The sequence below is a fragment of the Cololabis saira genome, chromosome 13 (assembly GCF_033807715.1).
Source record: "Cololabis saira isolate AMF1-May2022 chromosome 13, fColSai1.1, whole genome shotgun sequence".
Taxonomy (NCBI): Eukaryota; Metazoa; Chordata; class Actinopteri; order Beloniformes; family Belonidae; genus Cololabis; species Cololabis saira.
The window spans coordinates 13756434-13779624 of NC_084599.1; the positions used below are offsets into that span (position 1 = coordinate 13756434).

The following is a 23191-nucleotide window of genomic DNA, read 5'->3' on the forward strand; positions in this document are numbered from 1 at the left end:
CTGCTTGAACTAGTTGCCTTAAAGCTTTAGATGATTAAACAAAAGACCAGCCCACTCTTGACAAAAGAGGACGTGAACCTAGACCTCTTTAGGTTCACAGTACTCCAGCTAAATGATCCACTTAGCGATCCAAACGTAACACTTTGTCTTCCATTGTTTGGCTTGTTCTGTATGTGCTGAAAATGATTCATCACCCTGGGTTCGTTTGAACAGCTGAAAGAGACCAAGTGGGAAAGCACTCCATCTCTGGTTCAAAGTCGTGATTAAAGCAACTTAACAAAATATACAGTTTTAGAAAAAGAGATAATTTATTCAGACACAGAATACAAAGCATTTCAAATTTAAACTCCCTGAATTTCTGATAATTCTCTTCGCCCTTCTTTTACCATTCACACAGAATCATCTGACACCACTCCTGTGGTTCCTGTGTTGTGCTACACTTGATTGTTCTTCTCATTTCATACATTTCATACAAACGATTTAAATCTACAATCTACAAAGAAAAAGCCTTCACTGCACAGGGGATTAAAAAAAAAAAAAAATCACACACATCTCTAAGTCATACATGGTAACGTCCTGATAGCATAAAATATCTTTAGTGTTGCTGAAAACATATATAGAGAAAACCCTCTTTATCAAAACAAACTACAATAGTTCAGTTTAAACTGCATCTAAAAACCAACAATATGAGACGTTAATTATTATAACAGAATTAAGCTATAATTGAAAATTCTAAAGTTACAATTTGCAGATAGAAGGTAAGTGCCCACATTTCAATAAAAAGCTGGTGTTAAATCATGTTTACATTACAAATATACCATTTCTTATACATCATAATCTTGATAACACACAAAATATTATTCAAAAATACCCAGTTAATAGAAAGGCCTGTATGTTGAGAACCAGAACTCAACTCTGGAGTAACAGAGAGAGAAAAACACACAATACACTAGTCCTGGATTTGCTGCAGCACCTCAAGAGTGGATTCTGGTCATTGTTGTGGTTATGACTTGTAGGATTTTCACAGCTTGTGAAATGATGGGCATGTTCCATTTTATCAAAAAGAAAAATAATAAAACATGCAAGTGCCCAGTGTTTGCTGTTTAAATATTGTTGGTGTCCAGCACCTAATGTAGTAAATGGTGTTTTCAAGCACATTTCTATTTATCAGTCTTCTCAATTACAGTTATATACACAGACAATTCTACAATCCCCCCAAGTTATATTTAGTTGGCTTTAGCATAAACTTTCATTAATGCACTAGGCTCCAGTTTTTCACATTTGGTCAAATGTGTTGGTGTCTGTGCATTAAAGAAAGAAAAACAGGGTGCTGGAGAGCTAACTTGGTTGAGCATGCAGATGCTATAGTCCTGGTGGAACTGGGTTGTTCAGCGTGGTGAACACCTTGACACCAAACAGCAAAGTGACGATTTTTAACGCTTTAAACATAGGCTAAGTGATTGAAAACACTTTTGATGTAAATTACAGAACACAGTAGTTAAATGTTTCACCGTGATCTAATAATTTTCAATCTTTTTTAAGAGTTTCAACCTGTTTGTCTTTGCTCGTTTCATTCGGTTTTATTCCTTAAATGATTTTCATTATGCATGTTTCAGTAAATTATAACTTAAGTAAGAAACATTCATTTATAGAGTACCTTTTGCAGAAAACTGGCCCAAAGTTATTTTAGTGACCATTGTGGGTTTTCCTTTCATTAATGGAAATTTGTTGGGTACCAGCAACTTTTTCACATTTGTAGATTATGTTGAGTATTCATTCATATTCCTGTCATTCCTGACACAGTGAGACTGGATATAAAGAGTCAATACCAAACTGATTATAGAAGGTATTCAGCCAAGTCTGCACTTGGAAAAGCAAAATCAGAGGGCATGCAGGTCATACAGTGCAAGTATACAAATGGAGCAGTATGCACTGTTTTGGCTTATGAGATGTATCAGGGGTGAACGTTCTTAGCACGGTCATCTTTCCAGCTAATGTACATGGGGACAGCATGCTTTAACCTTAGGTGGGTGACCTGTTGGGCTGTTTGATAAGTAAGTGCTCAGTGATCCTAATCAGCTTAACCTTGACCCTTCCCCAAAGGCTGAGAGCAGATGTGTTTAAGGTCACTTGAGTGCTCACTTGATGCAGGGAGTGAGGTTTGTGCATTTTTGCCTAGTTTGAATTAGGTGACACGTTTGGCTCAGTGACACAGTCTACTTAGACGAAGCAGCAGGCACGCTGACGGAAGAAGTGCGGCGTGGTGCGTTTGACACTTGGCGCTGCTGCGACAAAAAGGACCGGCCAGGTGAGAGTACGGAGGAAGTGCAGCCCCCGAGACGTGATTCAATGGCCACCTTCTGAAAGTTCAGACTCTGAAAACAGAGAGGGGCAATTTCTCATTGAAAGACGAGTTGATTCTTTCATAAAATACAGGATGTAAACATGCAGTGTAAAATCTGAGGTGATCAATCAATCAAACTTTATTTATATAGCACTTTTCTTACAATAAAATGCAGCACAAAGTGCTTTAGAGTAAAAACAAAATCAATCCCATCCATCCACCCATCCCTTTCCCCACCAATCCTTATTCTTACTGATGAGAAAACACAATCTAAGATTAAAAGTAAAATGAAAAACATTGCTGGACACAGAAGAACCAGTGAGGGAACACTATCACAGGGAGGGAGCGTCTGCATCGGGAGCGCCTGCTGCAGGCCAGGCTGGTTGGCAGGGTAGAGAGCCAAACACCACCTCTGTATGATGATGTTTGGACCTCAACCCAGGCCTGGGGACCTCGGCCATCGCTACGGCAACCACAACCAACAGCCCTCCCAATGCAGAGCACACACACTGAGGAAACACTGGAGTTAAATACTAAAAACTAGGAAAAATATGAAATTAAAAAGAAAAAATGTTAAAATAAAAAAATACATAAAATAGTAATAAAACCTAATATAAATACATAGATAAATAAGTAAATGAATGAGATATTGGCAATAAGTAACAGTAAAATTTGTTTAATTTCTAATTTTTATTTATTTTTAAACAGGATTAAAACAAAAAGGGACATTAGATAGAAGTCAGATTAAAAAGGTTATGTGATGTTATTTTACCTTGTTATACCAGGCTGTGACAATCAGCTTCTCCTCATACTCTCTCAGTCTGGCCTGCTCACATAGACGCTGGTAGGGAAATAAAACAAACATCAGCTAGATATATAAAAAAAAACAAAAAAACAACCAAAACCATCACTTAAAACATCCTCCCAACATTTTACTGAAGTTTAAATGTGGATTTACTTCAAGGTTGACAATCTGTCTGTCGCGTTCTGCTAACTGGTTCCTCAGAGCCTGGATCTCAGCCGTGGCAGGATTCAGCTTTGGGTCCAATGCTCTTATTACCTTCAGGAAAGGGGGATGGATTGACAAGAAATCATTGATACCATGCTATATTTAACACAGAGGTTTAGAAATCACTTAAAGTAACTCACATCACGAGCTTTCTCCAGGTACATTTTGTACCTCTCTTCCATGGCCTTCATGTCATCATCTTTCTTCTTCAAAGCAGCCATCAGCTCATCCAGTTTTAAGGCTTGGAAAAAAGTCATTTCCTCTTTTGTTTTTATTTTTTCAATTTTGTGTAACACAAACAACAGCTTTTTTTCTTTATTTCAATTTTGTGCATTTCAATGTTGACAGATTGCAGACAATAGTAAAATATGAACTTACAGGTTTGTGTGTTATCAGGCTGAAGATCCTCTAGCAGCTCTTTCTTCTTCATGATTTCATCCTGAGCTTCATTCAACTGGACCCTGAAGACAAATGAGTGATTTATTTCCTTCTACACAAGAACACAGACTCATTTGACATCTTGTACCGCTGATACAGCACAGACTTGAGACACTCACATGTGAGCATCCAGTTTCCTTTTCAGGTTTGACTGGAAGGAAAAAAAAAGTGGAAAATATAAATGAAATGTCTGTTTAAGTGGTTATCTCATAGTAATTTAGTACATTTTAAAATGTAAACAGCCAATATAGTTGAGTTATACTACACCAGCACAAAGTCTAAAAGCTAAGGATCGACTCTGTGGGTACTGGTTATTTGTCCCATTGCGTGTAGCGCACTTACATCATCAGGCTTGGCTGCCTGACTTTGCAGAGCCTTCTGAAGGTCTTCAACCTGCTGCTGCAGCTCACTGATCCGCTCTCGGCTCAATCTGGAGATTAACCAGCATGCACAGGAAGGTTGACATGTGGGAAGAACTTTTTATTAGAAAATGTTGACAAAAAGAAGCCCAAACAACTGGATATTAGTTCAGTTAACCTGTTCTCGGTGTCCAGTTTACTACGTGTTTTCTCAGCTTCCTCCAACTGGGCCTGCAGAGTGGCGATCTTCTCCTGCTGAAATTCCTCCTGCTGCACTCTCAGCATCTTGTTCTCATGCTGCAGCCTCATGAACTTTTCCCTAAAGAATCATGCAAAGTCAGTGTTTGAGCACCTGGAGCAAAAAAGATCTAATGAACAAGAGAACTAAGATTTTTTTTTTTTATTCTTTATTTCATTCATTAAAAGAAAAACCAAACAGTTCAATATAATTACAACAAATCTGTTTCCTTGAATGAAAGGGAACAGAAAGAAGACTAAGCTTATTTTATCTGTCCCTTTTTCCTAAGAAATCCAATTTCAATTAATGTAATAATTAATGTATTCATTAATTAAGATATTACCTGTATTCAACTGGCATTAACTCAGCTGCCAGGTTATCATGGCTGGGGCTGCCAGAGGGAAGCATCCCTACGTGGAAGAAAGCATCCGTACATAATAATGCACCAGCAAGTCAACTATAAACAGCAGTGTTACAAGTGTGCAGTGAGGTACCTGCTTGAGAGAGCTGATGCTGTTGAGCCTGAGTGCATCGCAGTTCCTCATTGATTTCCTTTAGAGAATCTCTCTCAATTATGATCCTCTGGGGAAAGAGATATTTTTAATGAGAGAATAATGTTAGTTTTATTGCAAAGGAAGTAATAACTATTGTTCCATTTTAAAAGCTGCTACACCTCTTTCTCCTTCATGACAGTTTCATGCTTCTCCTCCAACTTTTTCATCTCAAAAGCTAGGTTGTCCGCTCGCCTTGTCTCCTCAGACAATTTGTTATGTAGCTCTTGGACCTTTAAAAAAAAAAAAAATGAAACAGGAAGTGAACACCACCAAACACAATCTTTACAAGAAAGTGCCTTCATGTATATTCGCAAGGGTCTTTGTTAAACCTATGTAAATATACATAGATTTTTCTTCACTTTTGATCATTTACCTGTCTTTTGTACGTTTCAAGCTGGGCACGGGCAGCATTGGCCTTGCGCAGCTCTTCCTCTAGACTGACAGTGTTTTGCATGTAGGTCATATTATTCTCTTCTAGCAGCTTCATCTGCCTCTTCAGATCACCAAGATTGTCCAACTTGCGTTTGTATGTGTCCACTGAGGACTCCAGCATCACTACTCGATCAGAGCAGTTCCTGGAGGAATGTAGGACAATTATCAGTCAACAAGCTTGTAAGTTAGGTGTTTCATTCAGAACGTTGAGGCAGACATATGAATTGGGAACAAAACAGAAATATTTTTTTCTATTGAGAGCAATAATCAGTGGTTTCATACTCAGATATTATTGTGATGCTTTTCCTCAAGAGAAAAAAAAAAAATAAATACATTTGTCAGCATTACAATTCAATTCAATATTTGTCTTAGCGCTATCAAGCAATAAAAAAAAAATAGGTTACTTAATTAAGATCTGTAATCAATTAATCTAATTACTCTTTTTTAATCTCGCCTAAAAATTGCTGAGAAAAGCCTTCAACTTGAAATGTTTTCCTTTAAATTCATTACATTATTGTGGCATATCAAAAGATCGATATATAACAACAAAAAAGTGGCTTTAAAAAGTATTTTTTTTTTAACAGACTTGAACAGATGCAGTACTAGCCATTTACATCCACTTGGCAAGAACATTGGCCAGCCCCTCTGTCGCAGACGGGCGCGGTGCTCTGCTCAGTTTAGTTTGGTGAAGAGCGTTGCTGTGGCAACATCGTTCCTGTGGTAACATCTTTGCTGCTAACGTTGGCTGTGGCTGCGCTCGCTTTGTGTTTATGTTATAAACTAAACTTGAGGTGCTTCAGTGGTGAGCAAAGTCCTTCCCACAAAGAACACATATGATTCTACCTTTATCAATGCTGCCGTCTGGATGTTTTAGAAATGTAAATTCCCCATTTATGGACCGACAACTTTCACATGCTCCTCCATTTTCACTTCTCCACTACCCCCCCCCCCCCCCCGGGCCTGTCGAGCTACAATGGCTACCAACGTAGCTAACCAAGCCCACACACAGGGACAGCCAATCAACGTCCACTTCCAGGTGTGACTGACCATTGTTTTCCACACATGAAGCACATGAAGCCCACCGCAAAAACACAGATTAATAAACACAAAAAGTTATAGATTATGCGATTAAAAAACATAAAGCGCTAAATATGCCTGTAATTAATTGCATTCGACACGCTAATTTGACAACCCTAATTTCTCCACAATTGACTGCATGATTCCAAGTTTATGTTAATTAAGTGGTAAATGTATTTAAAAAAAAAAAAAAAAAAACAAGGCCTTGACAACATATCCGCCAATTAATGTCCTAATCTCTGTAAGTCAGGGAGTAAAACAGACATGGCTTATCCCATCGGAATGTGCTGCACACAGCCGACCTGTCGTGAAGTCATTTTTCTGAATTGCTGCATTTGCCCAGGTAACACTAGTCCGAGTGAGACAATGAACAGCTTCAGAACTAACCCGTTTCAGATAGATGGATACTTTATTAATCCCGAGGGAAATTCATGCGATATATTAAAATCACAGGGTACCACTACAATAAATACAGAAAATTGGGTTTTAAAAATACACTGTGCCATTACCCGGTTTATTTTTACTAAGCATTCTCAATCATAGCTTTTTGATTGTAGTAGATTTATTGTTAGTATGCTGTCAAAGACTGGGTCCTTCGTGGCTGTGATAATGAAAAATGTACTCTTATTCTATCCTTATTCTTATCCAACCCAGAACTCAAGTATTTTGCCATATCAGTGCTAGTACCAGCCTTTCTAATGGCGCTTTTGCACTAGTCCCGCCTCCGCCCGGCTCGGCTCGGTGCAGCCCCGTCTTGCACGTTTGCACTAGGGGCTGAGACGGGTAGAGCCGCTCCAAGCCGATACTTTTTTCTGTAACCATTCCGGCGAGGTTCTTTGCGGGCTGAGCCGGGACTATTTCTGACGTCACCACCCTCCGCGCCTCTGATTGGTCGGGGGGCGGGGCCATCAGACGTTTGAATCAGGAAGCGGGAGTCAGCGCGGGAGTCAGCGCGAGAGCGACCCGCGGCTCGCAGCGATTTTATTATAAAGCGCAAAACGTCTGGTGATCCAACTCTGAGGTGCAGATGTTCATAAACCTGGTGACTGACGAGAGAATTAAAAAAGGGATGTAGACGGGCTGTTTTACTCTCAGCCGCTCGCGGCTCCAGCTGATTTCTCATCAGCGCCGACATGAACAAAGCGGCTGCGCAATCGAGTACGTCACAGCAGCTTCACCCCAACCTGCCCACTTCTCCCCTGGCTGTGGAAAAACAAACGGGTAGAGGCGGGTTAAGGCGTGACGAGCCGAGTCGGGCTCAGTAAGTCCTAGTGCAAAAGTGCCATAAGAGAACGGCCTTCAGCTCGTTCTTATCTCTCATGATTCCTTCTTACTTTCTCTTCTTAAAAGCCAGTCCTCGCCTCTCAACAGGATGCATACCTGCTTCATTCTGTCAGGATGCCGCCACTCTTTGCAAAGAATAAACATGTAAAGACAGTATTTCACCTCTGTTTTTCAGTCTTACCTTACACATATGTATCCATACACATGTTTCTTTAATAGCAACACACAAGCACAAACCTCAGGATATCCAGTTCATCTTTAAGAGCCCGTGACTCCTCTGCCAGGCTGGTGAGATCGTCATTACGGTGCTGAAGTTCGATCAGCTGCTTCTCCAACTGCTCACAGTGGATCCGGTAGTCATCCTTGGCAGCCTCCAGCCTAGTAGGAGCACATACGGATTACCATTTTATCTCTGTTGTAATGAGGTAGCTGAGGCTCCTTTTTAGATGAAAATGACAGACCTGAAGTTCTCTTCCTGTACCGTCTCTAGTTGTTGCTGCAACTGACTGTGTTTTCTCCCTGAGGGTGTACTTGGGTCATCAAACGTGTCTAGCTGATTGGCTCGGTCTGTAAGGACATCATTTTCTGCCAACAAGCTGTTCCGTTCCTCTTGAAGAACAGCCACCTGACAGGAAACAGTACGCTGTGAGAGCTTCTGTGGAGTTTGGCATCAATGTTACAGTGAAGTAAAGTCAGCAGGAAAAAATAAAAGGTTTCGTTCAAATCTCCGCTTGCTCAATTACGGCATGCAAGAAAGAAAAGTCACATTTAAACATCAAGACTTTCTATTACAATTAACTTTCCTCCTCCTCCACCTGTTAAAGTAAATGATGCAGTTAAGCCATGCTGGAAGCAGAAGACACAAAGTAAACTTAAAGCAAACATGTTAATACACAGTTAGTTAGTTTTCCTTCTCACCCATCAATTCAAATCTCTTTCACTAGCCAAGAGTGTTTACAAATTATTCAATTAGTCTGCCACAAACATCTCATTGCTAAAAATCTTGCGAACAACAATAAAGTAAAGAAACTGAATACAATTATATTTGAACGAATAAGAAAAAGAAGGCAACACTAGGAATGTCAAAATGGGAATTAACACCATTAACTAGAACTTGCCTAAGGGTGGAAATTAATATTTTTATGACATACAGCCCTTGGCTCAAACGCAAGCGTGGTAAGCGTCAATAGTGTTGGAGTCCATTGACTCCTAACGAGGTGACATTAAGTGTTACCATACTGAGTTGTGGGTCGTTTGGGTTGGAAGAATTGCTTGAATTAGAAGCTCAGAAAAGTTCAACTTTTCAAGAGTCGATGCCAGTATGTGTAAGTCAAACTGTAGCTACAGGCCTCTAGCCAGTGCTACCCAATGAAATCACACTTGGGGGGAGAGACGAGAGCAAGCGAAAGATCTTGGGATTGATGGAGGAAAGGCTGATTATTGTCTGCAATCAGCCCATCTTGTATGACCAGCCTTTGTGACCATATCCTGACACTAATCTCTGAAATCAAGACCGGAGGAAAATGGCTAAGATGATGGGGGAAGCTCAGCCTCTGGATTCAACTTTGACTTCCAGGATGCTGGTTAAATAGACACAGATGAAACTACTTCTGGTTGCCACTGGATACGCATACGTATCAATCAAAGAATGTGACATGCAGGCAGAGCGACAACCATACTTGTATCAACAAAATACATCCTACATGATGTGCAGTGAAGTAAAAACACCGATGAATGATTGCTGTCAGTTTTGCAGTAAAGACTTGTTGATATAATATTACCAATAATTAATTTAACTTACGGCACTAATAAAGTATTTTGACTTGGCTTGACTTGAATTGAACTGAAATGAATCCAGGGTGTTAGCAATTCTATAGTCGTCTTATTTTTTATTATTACTTTATTATTTATTTTCGTTATTTTTAACTCTGTCTCTTGGATGGTGAATCATTGCATAAAGCAGTCACCTGGCCAGTTGTGATTGCTTTAGTACGTTCTCTACCAGTTGAAATGGCTTTAAATGGAAGAAGTACAAGATCCACTTCACAACTGTAAATTTTCACAAAGACCAGGCTAAATGTATCTGGTATGTATTGGATTTCAGCAACAGAAAACCCTCAGACACACTGTAAAGTGTTGCTGCTATGCTCCTGTGTGAGTGTAGGGTAACTGTCACTGTTATGCAGTACAAAGGATCAAACTTTTATGATATCCAAAGTAAAACATTCAACAAATAATAATATAGTCACAATAACATTTGATTATCATTGCTGGATACAGTTACAACCACAGGCCCATGAATAATATCAAATGATAGCACTGTCTCAAATAAACGTCTGGTCACTACAAACAATATTGAGACCAAAATACATTTAAAAATATCACTGTTACTTTCCCTGAAAGCAGAGGACAAAATGGCTGTTATTGCATGCGCATGGTCAAAGATGAATAACTGGAATAATACCAAAATTATTAAATAAGCATTGTGTGACTTGTCTTGAGCAGAATGCGGATCAAGCCCTCGGTTAGCAGAGTTAGAGGAAACATCTGAGTGGTTGGTTTAGAAGTGTTTAGTTTTGCCCGACAATCAGTCGTGTGGGACTTACCTGGCTGCACAGAGAGATGAGCAAGACAGGGGACAGATCAAATCAATCTGTCGAGAGTCCAGTTAAACAGTTGATCAGTGACTATGCTGAACCGTGTCTGCCTGCGAGTGCTGAGTGAGGCCTAGCAGTGGAAAAGTAGGGGCTGGATGCCACACTGGAACCAGGGGAGCCCAGACTGTAAGCTCACAGTCATTCTGCCACAGCAACTCCAGACAATGGAGCCAAGCATTACAGCGAATTACACAACTCCTGTTTAGACTGTACCAAAGGCATGCATGAGTGTCCTGACATGGCGAGATGAAAATCTGCAAACTTGCAAGATGTTGGTGACACTAGTTTGAAATGGCCAATATTGACATGTGTTTTTATGTGGATTTTCTAATTTGAAAGGAAAGAGTATGTGAATTAGTCACCTGCATGTCCAGCTCTTGACAGCGCTGGGCTAGTGCCTCCTTTTCTGACAGAAGTTCAGCAAGCTCCTCTAGGGCTTTTTTTAGCTGTACAAATGAATGAGAAGCAGAGTTAACCACACATGTTCAGCATTTTCTCTATAGTGTCATAATGCTCTTGATTAAATAGATCCAAATGATTTGAGTCTACACAAATAATTTAGAGGAAGGTGGAGCTGAGTTCTTTTGAGTTTGTAAAAACAGGTTTAGTTTTGACACATACAGCATGCTAAACACTATACTATTGACTTTTTCCATTTTTACGGCTCAATGACGCTCAGCAAACTGATACACAATCAAATGTGGTTTGTCCACGTGTCATCATTAGTATATTACACATTAGACACTCAAGAAATAGATGTTGCACTGTTTTCTGTTATTGCATATTTCTTGTTTACATTTCTTTTGCCATTTTACATTGGCTAAAGTCAAGATGACACTACAACAGATTAAAAAAAAGTTTCAGTTTTCTCTTTCAGATAACTTGACAGCAGAAATTATCAACACTACATGGCATCTTTCAGAAGTAGTAAATCAAATGGGAGTGCTAATGCACTAAATATTCTATTAATACTGACCTGCAGTTCCAAGTCCCCTGATGGTTCAGCTCCAAACGGAGCCATGATCTCTTTACTCATGAGCTGAGGAGGAAAATGTCACATACTGATAAAGAGAGCTGCAAAGCCAAGCTGCTCTTCAAAACTGTTACTGTATGGCTGTCTAATACTTCTAATCCGAGAAACTGGATGAACTGACCTCCTGGATGGCTGTCATAACAACATGCTGCACAGACTCCTCCAAGGTCATGATGATCTGAATATATTCTACGAAAATGAAGAGTCATTACACACATGATTTTTCATCATCTGTGTTGAAAAGAGTTCCTAGCTCTGTCTTTGTTAGTGGCTTAATGGGTCAATAATTAAAAACTGTGTATCTGACAGTTTAATCATGCATTTTAAACAACTCATCTTTCCTTATACACTGTGCAACAGAAGTATGCTGTTAGAAAGGTCAGCACATGCATCCTGTTTTGCAGTTGCTGGTGTTCAGAATTGTGTGTAACCTACAAGCAGTGGCATACCTTGTTTGCGTTCACATCTGACAGCACAGCCAAGTATGAGCTGCAGCAGCCTTCCCAGCTCCACAGCGTCTGAATGTTCAGCCACCACGGACATATCTGGTAAAGGAAAATCTGAGATTTCCTGTCCCAAGACCTGATGGCAAACAAACAAAAATTACACACTTAAAGAGGCTTGAAAAATCAACACTTTGTATGTACAGATAAATCAAATCCCAGTATAACAGCCTATGAAATTACAAGTTCATTTGGGCTGCTTGGTATAAATGTAGTATCAGCTACATACTGTATTTTTCCAAAGGCAAGAAATACACAGAGTTAATGTCATATGTAATACGACTGTTTGTTTCAATCACCCAAAGACTGGGTAACATGCTGTATGTCGTACCTCATTGTAATAGTCAACCACCATCTGAAGGATCTTCTTGAGATTGTTAATCTGAGGAAATAGATTGTAAAGTCTGTATAAAATGCACATATCAATTAAACACACCAAATTTTGCCAGAGGATCCTGTTCAGCACAGCTCATGTTCATGCCATAATAATTATAATAATAATAATAATTACTTTAAATGCAGAGATTTGAGAAAAGGAGCAGTCTCAATATTAGATAGATATTGAGCTGTCCCAGTTAATATGAACAATTATTCTTTTGAAAATACAAGCAACAGACGATGGGCCCTTAACAATTCTGGGAAATTTAAAATTAATCAGTTAAATGAAATTAATCACTTATTAATTCCATTGTTTATATGTCTTTGTCAGCTATTAATCTCTAAAAAAAAAAAAAAGCCTACAGGACAAGAAAGGAGGAACAATGCAATGGGAAAACCCATCTTTTTAACCAAAGAGTTGGAAAGTGAATGAGAATAAGAATAAGGCATATAGGAGTTCAGCAAAATATCATGGATGCCAGTGTTTTGTACCTTTAGTCTCCAGTTATCCTCCACGTCTGTTTTGATACGAGCCAGCCATCCATCATTGAACCATGATGGATCTCTGCAGCACACACGGAGAAACCACATATTCATGACTTCTTGAGGTAAATTCCAGTTATTGTTCTCTCAGTTCTTAAAGTTCTAAAATAAAGTCCCCTCATACATGTAGGTTGAAAGAATATTTTTTATTGAATCAAAACAACATACCTTATCACTATTTTGTTCTGTTTAGTCTCTTGAAAACATTAAATCAAAAACTTGTCCTCTAATGTTTATTTTTTTTGGCCTAGTACTTTATTACATACAGAGGGTTATTGTAGCTGGACTGTGGTATCTGGGGAAAACAACAAACTGACCTATAAAGCCAAGTATAGAGGGAATGCGCATGACGTCACAGATGCGACTTCACAGCGGGTTACGTCCACTGAGTGGCAGAAAGACTGAGTGGCAGTGTCAACTTTCAGTTTGAGCAACTGGAAAACATCTAAAATGGGAAAGCGCTGTTGTGGGATCGACTGTACTCATAGATTTAGCAAGAAATCGGAGTTATCGTTTTACAGAATGACGAAAAATAAGCTTAAGAGAGACAAATGAATCGCTGCAATTCACAGAAACAACTGGATGCAGACACCGAAACGTGGATTTGCGGTTCCCATTTTGTATCAGGTAATGTTGGATTTTTGGGTAGCTAACGTTAAACGGTCAAATCATAAAGTTCGGTGTCCTCATCTCATCACTTTAATTGCGCCAACAAATCCTGCTCGAAGTAGGACCAAGCGTCAAGACTTTTGTATGCCTTCAAGCTTTGCTTTGTGTATTTCCCGTAGAAATTAAGTACATATAAATATTAGGAAACTCAATTCGTGACCAAATATTAATGTCCATGGACCACTGGTACTTCGGGTAACTGTATAGGTCACTGTCAAGTCCAACTGCCTGTTATCCCGTCTTTGACAAAGTTTCCCCTACTAGTTGCAGCCATTTTTGCCACTCAGTGCGAGTAAGGGGGCGTGGTCCAGTGGGAAAGTGACGTCAATGCAAACCCTCTATAGCAGTGGTCCTCGCTCCTGGTCCTCAAGAGCCGCTGTCCTGCATGTTTTTGATGCTACCCTGCATCAACACACCTGATTCTAATTAGTGGTCATCACCAATCTTTCCTCCAGGTCTGCACAGTTCGGTTGGTGACACAGTCATCTGTATCAGGGTTTACTGGAGCAGGGACACATCAAAAACATGCAGGACAGCAGCTCTCGAGGTCCAGGAGTGAGGACCACTGGTCTATATGGTCACCAGCTTTGTTTTAAAGAAGTCTGTGTAGTATATTAGAACAGTTAAGTGGAACTGAGTGTCCTGTTGTTTTTTTTTTAATCTGCTTTTCAAGATCAAGCAAGCTTTTGCCTTTCTGCTCCACGGGAGGTTTCTGTCCACCCCAGCTGAGGAAGTTTGATTTAAATATAGATATAGTATTTTCAACTATCATTCTTTGTACGGTAGCTTTGTAGACATAATACAAACCCAACCAGAGTGCTTATAAATAATTCTTTATTATACAGGCAGGAGGTGGAACAGCTGGCCCTCTGGTGTGGTCAGAACAACCTGGAGCTGAACACGCTCAAAACTGTGGAGAGGACAGTGGACTTCAGGACGATCCCCCATCACCATTCTCAATAACTCTGTGTCTGCTGTGGAAACCTTCAGGTTTCTGGGACCTGCCATCTCCCAGAACCTAAAGATCGACTCCATAGTTAAAAAGGCCCAGCAGAGGATGTACATCCTACGTCAGCTCAGGACCTCAGGTCAACCTGCTCCAGGAACTGCTGATCCAGTTCTACACTGCAAAAGTCCTGTTCTCTGCACCTCCATCATTTTTGGGTTAGGCTCAGTTACCAAACAGGACAGGATCAGGCTGGTAATGGACAATCAGGACTGCAGAGAGAATCACTGGTGTTAACCTGCCCTCCATCCAGGACTTATACATATCTAGAGTCAGGAAAAGGGCAGGAAACATCTCTGCATACCCATCACACTCCTGACACAATCTGTTTGAACTTCTCCCCTCTGGCTAACGTTACAGAACACTGCCCACCAAAACATCCAGACACAAAAACAGTTTCTTCCCCCAGGCCGTCACACTGATTTGATTTGATCAGTCACTCATTGTCAGTAACCCCCTGACTCCAAAACCAATCAGTCACTTTGCCTCATATCATCCTCAGTTTGCTCACTGTAAATAACATAACATGTATATACTTACATCACTTATTTATTTTTATAACCATTCTTTCACTTATAATTTTTTATTAAATTTTTTTGACTAGTTGAATGTTTGATATGTTTATTTATCTACGCTCATGTTTACGTGTATGTACATTGTGAGCTAAGAAAAACCAGAGTCAAATTCCTTGCACATTCTTGGCCTATAAAAGGCGATTCTGATTCTAAGTAATATACATGCTCTCTCACATCTGATGTAGTGCCTGCGACATTGCCGCTCCAGTGGTGAGCTCCTCCACCGTTCTGCAGGGCGCAGGAGTGTTGAAGGTCTGCAGCTGAAAGACAGAAGACACAACAGCCTAATCATCCTTTGAACAATCCCAGGGAAGAATAATAACATTAAAGATGACGCCTTCACAATGCAAGAGTAAACGCAAATTATTAAAGCAGAAGCCACAGTGTAGGGTGAGTTATCCACAACATCCAGCAAGATGATGGCTGTTTACAAGAATGTCCAAACCTGACTAAAGGCTTCCCATTTGAGGTGTGTAGAAAGTCTGAAAAGGAGACGTTCAGCAATAAATCATAAAACAAATGTTTGATACAAGTATTACTAAACAACTCAGAAAGGGAACTTCATTAGTTAACACATATATACCTTAAAAAAAACTGTTAAAATTTGTGTTGTTTGCCGACGATACCAGTATATATTGCTCTGGTAAACATTTGGAACAGCTTTTGAGTGCAGTGGAAAAAGAGTTGAAAGTGTTATGTCTCGGCCAGCTGGGGTTTCCCCTTGGCCCGATCGCACTGCAGAAGCAGAGTCTGCGCAGCGCAGAGCCAGAGATCTGCGTGCCCGGCGACGAGCCGGGTGGCGCAGCTGAGCCACGGGAGCGCAGCTGTAGTGCATCAGGTCATTACTGGGAGCTCATATAAAGATCAGAACTGCTGGCAAACCCTTGTGAGTTCGTCTTGTCACTCCTGTATGTGATCAGGGTTTTCTGGATTCTTTGTGGATTGTGCTGAGGACCTTTCTCTTGGATTACTTTGTGGATTTTTGTTGAGGACTTTTTTCCTGTATTCGTACAGCGAGTTTTCTTTCCCCTGCCATTTAAGGAGGCAGTGTTTTTTGTTTGTGAGAATAAACTACGCCTTTTTGGCTAACTTTGAACCTGTCTGGTGTCGTGCGCTTGGGTCCAGGACAGAATCCTTAACAGTACGAACTCACCAAGATGGACCCAGCCGACCCAGAGCGTGGTTCATTGCAGGCTGCTTTAGATAAGCAGCTCCGGTTAACGAATAGCCACACTCACCAGCTGGAGGCGGCCGCTGTGGCCGTGCAGAACCTCCACGCCCAGGTCCAGCCTTTGCAGGCTTCGGTGGATAGCCTGACCCAGCAGCAGACGGCGATATTACAACAGCTGCAGGTGTTAACGGCGAGCCTCACCACCCGGCCGCCGAACCAACCTGCACCTGCTGGGGCCGTCAACCCACCTCTCGAGGTTCCGCGCCCTGCTATGCCCGATCCGCTACCCCAGGAACCCTGCCTTGCCAGCCCACAACCATTTGGGGGTGATTTCGAGACCTGTTCCAGGTTCATCATGCAGTGTGAGTTAGTGTTCACTCACCAACCTAGCCGATTCACCTCGGACGCTGCTCGAGTGGCCTACGTCACTAACCTGCTCACCGGGCGGGCAGCCCAGTGGGCCGCCGCTTCCTGGGCCATGGGGGCCAGTTTCCGTCACTCGTACCGCGAGTTCGTGGCTGAGCTCCGGAAAGTCTTCCACCACCCGTCCAGGGGTCAGGACCCCGGCGACCGGCTGGTTCGTGTTCGACAGGGTACTGGCACAGTGGCGGACTATTCGGTGGAGTTCCGGTTGGCCGCTGCAGAAAGCGGGTGGAACGATCCATCACTTCGGGCAACCTTCCGTAGGGGACTGAACGACGCAGTGAGAGAGCTGCTGGCTGTGGTGGCTGCTCTGGAGGAGTGGCGCCATTGGCTTGAGGGGGCGGGGCAGCCGTTTATCGTTTGGACTGACCATAGGAACCTCACGTTCATTCGGGCAGCCAGGCGCCTTAATGGGCGACAGGCTCGTTGGGCCGGCTTCCTCAGTCGGTTCGACTTCACCCTCACCTATCGTCCCGGCTCCCGTAATTGCAAAGCGGATGCCCTGTCCCGGCTGCATCAAGGGGGGGGACCGTCCACCGAGGAGTCGGCACCTATCCTTCCCGGGGCCCGAGTGGTGGGCAGGGTGGCCTGGGGCATCGAGACGGTGGTCAGGAGGGCGCTGCACTCTAACCCGGCCCCTAGTGGTGTGCCGCCACGGAGGTTGTTCGTTCCGGAATCAGTTAGGTCCAGAGTACTGGATTGGGGTCACTCTAGTCAGTTTGCCTGTCACCCTGGGGTCCACCGCACGTTCACCTTTCTGGCTCGACGGTTCTGGTGGCCTGGGATGAGGAGGGAGGTGAGGGACTTTGTTTTGGCCTGTCCTGTTTGTGCCCGCAGCAAGGCTTCTCACCAGGCACCGGCCGGCCTACTACAGCCACTTCCTGTTCCGAGCCGTCCCTGGTCCCACATTGCCTTGGACTTCGTGTCTGGACTACCGGTCTCCCAGGGGATGACAGTGATCCTAACTGTTGTTGATCGTTTCAGTAAGGGGGTGCACCTCGTGGCCCTCCCCAAACTCCCCTCGGCGGCAGAGACGGCGGATCTCCTCACGAGCCAGGTGTTCCGGCTCCATGGTCTTCCCCAGGATGTGGTCTCGGACCGAGGACCCCAGTTCACGTCCCAGGTATGGCGGGCTTTCCTCAAGGGGTTGGGTGCCTCGATCAGTCTCTCTTCTGGCTATCACCCTCAGACTAACGGACAGACGGAGAGAATGAACCAGAGTGTGGAGACAGCACTCCGCTGTGTGGCTGCAAAGAACCCTGCTTCCTGGAGTCGATTTCTCCCGTGGGTCGAGTACTCCCTCAACTCCCTGGTCAGCTCAGCGACAGGTCTTTCCCCCTTCGAGGCATCGCTGGGGTACCAGCCGCCATTGTTTCCGGCGCAACAGACGGAGGTGGCAGTCCCGTCGGTGCAGGCGCATCTGGAGAGGTGTCGTCGTGTCTGGGGGTCCACCAGGACTGCCTTGCTTCAAACAGCGGAGAGCGGCAGGCGGGGGGCCAACCGTCGCCGGAACCCTGCACCGACGTACCGCCCGGGGCAGAAAGTGTGGCTTTCTGCCAAGGACCTTCCCCTACCGTCGGCTGGCAAGAAGCTGGGGCCGCGGTTCGTGGGACCCTACGAGGTCACGAAAGTTCTCAGTCCTGCAGCCGTGAGGCTGAGACTGCCGGCTTCCCTAAACATCCACCCTGTCTTTCATGTGTCAAAGGTCAAACCTGTCTCACGGAGTCCCCTGATGCCCCCTGCCCCGGATCCGCCTCCACCCACGATCGTGGATGGCCACCCGGAATGGAGGGTCCACCGTGTGATGGACGTTCGACGACGGGGGCGGGGGTACCAGTTTCTGGTGGACTGGGTGGGTTATGGTCCAGAGGAACGGTGCTGGGTGTCCCGCCATCTCATCAGGGACCCCGGTCTTCTGACCGACTTTTATCGGACCCATCCCGAGAAGCCTGGCAAGTCGCCAGGTGGCTCCCTTGGAGGGAGGGGTACTGTTATGTCTCGGCCAGCTGGGGTTTCCCCTTGGCCCGATCGCACTGCAGAAGCAGAGTCTGCGCAGCGCAGAGCCAGAGATCTGCGTGCCCGGCGACGAGCCGGGTGGCGCAGCTGAGCCACGGGAGCGCAGCTGTAGTGCATCAGGTCATTACTGGGAGCTCATATAAAGATCAGAACTGCTGGCAAACCCTTGTGAGTTCGTCTTGTCACTCCTGTATGTGATCAGGGTTTTCTGGATTCTTTGTGGATTGTGCTGAGGACCTTTCTCTTGGATTACTTTGTGGATTTTTGTTGAGGACTTTTTTCCTGTATTCGTACAGCGAGTTTTCTTTCCCCTGCCATTTAAGGAGGCAGTGTTTTTTGTTTGTGAGAATAAACTACGCCTTTTTGGCTAACTTTGAACCTGTCTGGTGTCGTGCGCTTGGGTCCAGGACAGAATCCTTAACAGAAAGTTCTTAAAAGTTGGTTTGATATCAATAAATTATCACTGAATTTATGTAAAACTAAATGTATAATCTTTGGTAACCGAAAAGTAAATTGTAAAGTTAAGCTCAAAATTAATGATGTCGAAATTGAACGAGTATGTGAAAATAAATTCTTGGGCGTGATAATTGATGATAAACTTGATTGAAAAACACATATAAACAATATTAAATCTAAATAGTCCAAAACCATTGCAATCCTATACAAGACAAAAGAACTTTTAAATCAGAATTCCACTTACATACTGTACTGTACACTCATTGTTCCATACATTACTTACTGTGTGGAGGTATGGGGAAATACTTACATAACAAACATTGATCCAATAATTAAATTACAAAAGAGAGCCATAAGAATTGTAAATAATTCAAAATACTGCGACCCAACAAACCCACTCTTCATTAAACTAAATACCTTAAAATTTGTAGATCTAGTTGAGCTAAGGACTTCTCTTATAATGTATAAAGCACACAACAACCTACTTTCTTACTGCATTCAGGAAATGTTTTCACCCAGAGAAAGTCGGTATGAACTCAGGGGAACTTGTATGTTTAAAAAAAATAAAAGGTAAGGACAAACTTTAAAAGTAGATGTGTTTCTGTTAAAGGGTAAACTCGTGGAATAGTCTCTGTGATGAGCTAAAAATGTGTAGTTCTATCCGCAAATTCAAAAAAATGTTTAAACGTAGGGCAATTGATAAATATAAACTATCTATGACCAAGAGCAGCTTCTCCTGTAAATCCGCTATATCACTTGCTTTTGTTGTAATTGATCTCTGTAATACTTTTTATTTTGATTTGTTGTGATGTGATGTATTGTAAAAAAGGGTAGGCATTATATAAGCTACGGCATCAGTCTACACCTTTTTTGGTTCATTTATTTATATATTCAGCTTTACTGTGGTGCATGTTTTGATTGACTAATGGACCAAAATAAACTAACTAACTAACTAAAAATATATAATTTGGTGCAACAACTGCAGAAATAATTTCTGAAATGTTGTATTCTGGTGTTGCTTTTTCGGTTTTGTTCCCGTGTTAATGGCCAGTTTAAATTCATATTAAAACATATTGATATGCTTATACATACAACAGCAGGGTGTCACGAGATCTCATCAACATACGTGTGTATAACTGTAAACACACGCGGAAGCTAATGAGATTTCTAGACATGTATATCCGCAAAAATGCCAACTACAAGTGGTCAGTACTCGAGTTGTAAAAAAAAAAAATCAGGGGGGATGGTGGATTTTATCATATGGGGACAGATAATTTGTGCTGATTACAAATAATATAATATATTACAAATAATAGCGCTGACCAAAACACCTGCAGAAATACTGCAGGAATGACATAGCAGCAGTTAAATGCAGCCTTCTGTAAGCTTGAAATATCCACTGGGCTTACATCAAATATATCAAAACACAACAATAAAAAACACTTTTCTGAACTTAGCAATATATGATAATATATAATAATATAATATGACTCTGTCCTTCACAGGATAAGTAAAATGGGTCACTGCAAAAACTCAAAATCACAAGAATACAAGACAACAAGAATATTTGTCTTATTTCTAGTTAAAATGTCTCATTTTAGTAAAAAGAAATCTCATTACACTTAAAACAAGACTCATCACTGGAAAAAACAACAATTTTCACCTGTTTCAAGTAGATTTTCACTTGAAATAAGTAGAAAAATCTGCCAGTGGAATAAGATTTTTTTGCTTGTAATGAGAGGATAAATCTTGTCCCACTGGATTTTCCTACTTATTTCAAGTGAAAATTTACTTGAAAAAAGGTGAAAATTGTCAAATAAGTAATTTTTCTGGTGATGACTCTAAATGTTGAAATAGCAGTAAAACCACATTCATTGATGAAATGACATAATGGATGGAAAGGCGGGATGGCAGTTTTACAGGGGGGATGATTTGGACCGTTTTTATTTCAGGGGGGATGCCATCCCCCCTCATCCCCCCTCAACTCCAGTACTGTGTGTGTTGTACTTTAGTTCCTGTGTTGGCTGCAGTTAATCAGTTACATAACGTTAACAAGAAAACACCCAAAGAATGGCATTCCTCGTATACTACCTGGCAAATTGGATTATAGATTTATCAAGGCTCAACTCAACAAGAGGACATTGTCGGCTCCAAGTGTGACAGCAGGATGGGATGCAGGACGGTTTTCTGCCCCGGACCCTAGCAACGCTCCACGCGGGCCGGCTGACGGCGTTGCTACGGATACTGTTGCTACAGCGACCGCCTGTAAAGGCTGATTTATGCTTCCGCGTTAAATCGACGCAAAATGCATGGCACATATTGCTTTTGGCGACGCGATAAATTGTGGAAACAAACTCACCCATATCTGCAGACTGTCGACCAGAGCCGTGCTGTCTTCCATCTGCCCCCACCTTTGGCTACCAGCTAAAAAGTCTTCTCCACCTGTCAGCAAAGCTCTTCCGCTCCTTTCCTCTGCATTTGACCTCACCTGCTGCCAAAGGTAGATTTCTAACGTCAAAGAAATAACGTAAACTGTTGGCGGATGGCGCAGCTACAGCTGCTTGACGTCCACCCGCTTACAGGTTGAGTTGAGGTGAAGGGAAAGGTATAAAAGTCACAGCCAATCAGATTCAATATCAGTGAAGATTGACAGGTAGTAAGCTGCACCTTGACCAATCAGAGGGCTGCATTCAGATCCCTGCGTGATTTTGAGTGAAAGAAGATTTGATTTTATTCTATTTCATTTATTTTGCCAGACAACAATTAATTAATAAAAGTGGATATACACTTGTAGTGTAGACATCCTTTTAAAAGAAAATAACGGAATGCATTTAAATATTTAGTAATTATTAATGAATACAAACGAAATTATCATTATTTATATCTGCAATAGACGTCTTGTTTTTATTTATTTTATTTTATTTAACCTTTATTTTATCAGGAAGATCCCATTGAGATTAAAAACCTCTTTTCCAAGGGAGACCTGGCCAAGATAGGCAGCAGCAATTACAACACATAGTTACACAGAGTTACAAATGACAGATAAAACACCAACAGATAAAATACAATTAAAATAAAATTAAAATTAAAAAAAGCAAGCAAATCACAGGTACATGTAATGGAGTCGGCCTCAAGTATTTTCAATTTAGATTTAAAAGTACTCAAAGAAATTAACCCTGTTAGCCTCCAGTCATTTTGTCTATTAGTCTTACGTGAGAGTGTGTTAACCTGCCCATTTTTACACACACGTGTATCAAGGGGTCTGTGTTGAGAGTTAATCCTCCCTCAGTACTCCAGAATGTCAAGTCCTGGAACTTGTACTCTTGTACGACTGTAAGTCTTCATCCATTCAGATAACGCTGATTATAGGAATATATAAGGGAAGTGGTAGCTTAGTGGTTGCAGAGGAGGGCTGGAGTCTGGAGGACCCAGGTTCAAGCCCCTGTATGCAACTGATAGTTTGCTACTAGTTTAACTAGAAAATGGGTTAAATGCAGAGAAAGGATTTCCCCATTGTGGGATTAATAAGGGAAAAATTATTATTATGACCCATATGTATGTGATGCATTACTCCTTGTGTGTGTGTGTGTGTGTGTGTGTGTGTGTGACCTTATTTATTTTACCTTATACATTTACACACACAGTGTTGTTGCAGCAACAGACATTTAAACAACTGTCACTAATCAAAAAATGTATATATCTCTTACAAAATCTGATGGTGACCAAAGTTGTGACAACCTTCACATATCCACCAAAGACTGCAGTACAGAAATATCCTGGCAAATATTTACTCTGGCACTTCAGATAGAAGCGGGAGAGTCGGTGTGTTGTAGGTCATCTAAAAATAGTTGCCAACCATCAGTGAGGGTCATTGTCTCTGAGAAATAACCAGAGTCAAATTCCCTGTCTGGCATGTTCAAACTTAGCCAATAAAGCTGATTCTGATTCTCATTCTGAGTGGCAGAAATCAGGAGATAAAAAAAAAAAAGGTCTTCACCACTTGATATGTAAAAATGACACAGAGGA

The 23191-nt window shown here is 41.9% G+C and overlaps 1 protein-coding gene across 1 annotated transcript; it reads right to left on the reverse strand.

Moving 5' to 3' along the window:
- Positions 1–284: 284 nt before the first annotated feature.
- Positions 285–21735, reverse strand: hook1 (hook microtubule-tethering protein 1). Its single transcript, XM_061737801.1, has 22 exons — positions 21525–21735; positions 15274–15359; positions 12799–12871; positions 12260–12310; positions 11875–12007; positions 11547–11614; positions 11369–11431; positions 10755–10838; positions 8197–8360; positions 7973–8113; positions 5316–5517; positions 5062–5172; positions 4883–4970; positions 4732–4798; positions 4329–4469; positions 4134–4221; positions 3911–3942; positions 3732–3814; positions 3494–3594; positions 3303–3404; positions 3117–3185; positions 285–2375 (listed from the first exon to the last, which is right to left on the reverse strand). Exons 1-22 carry the CDS (start codon positions 21564–21566, stop codon positions 2217–2219), a joined length of 2148 nt encoding a protein of 715 aa, XP_061593785.1. The 5' UTR covers positions 21567–21735; the 3' UTR covers positions 285–2216.
- Positions 21736–23191: the final 1456 nt, after the last annotated feature.

Bases quoted from the DNA above. Each gene is read 5' to 3' on its own strand.
- hook1 (XM_061737801.1), bottom strand. From the start codon at position 21,566: ATGGAAGACAGCACGGCTCTGGTCGACAGTCTGCAGATATGG. The intron at 8,361-10,754 runs GTGACTAATTCA...GTTTCCTGTCAG, and splicing joins GTCAAGAGCTGGACATGCAG to GTGGCTGTTCTTCAAGAGGA. The intron at 3,186-3,302 runs GTAAATCCACAT...TTTCCCTACCAG, and splicing joins GACAGATTGTCAACCTTGAA to CGTCTATGTGAGCAGGCCAG.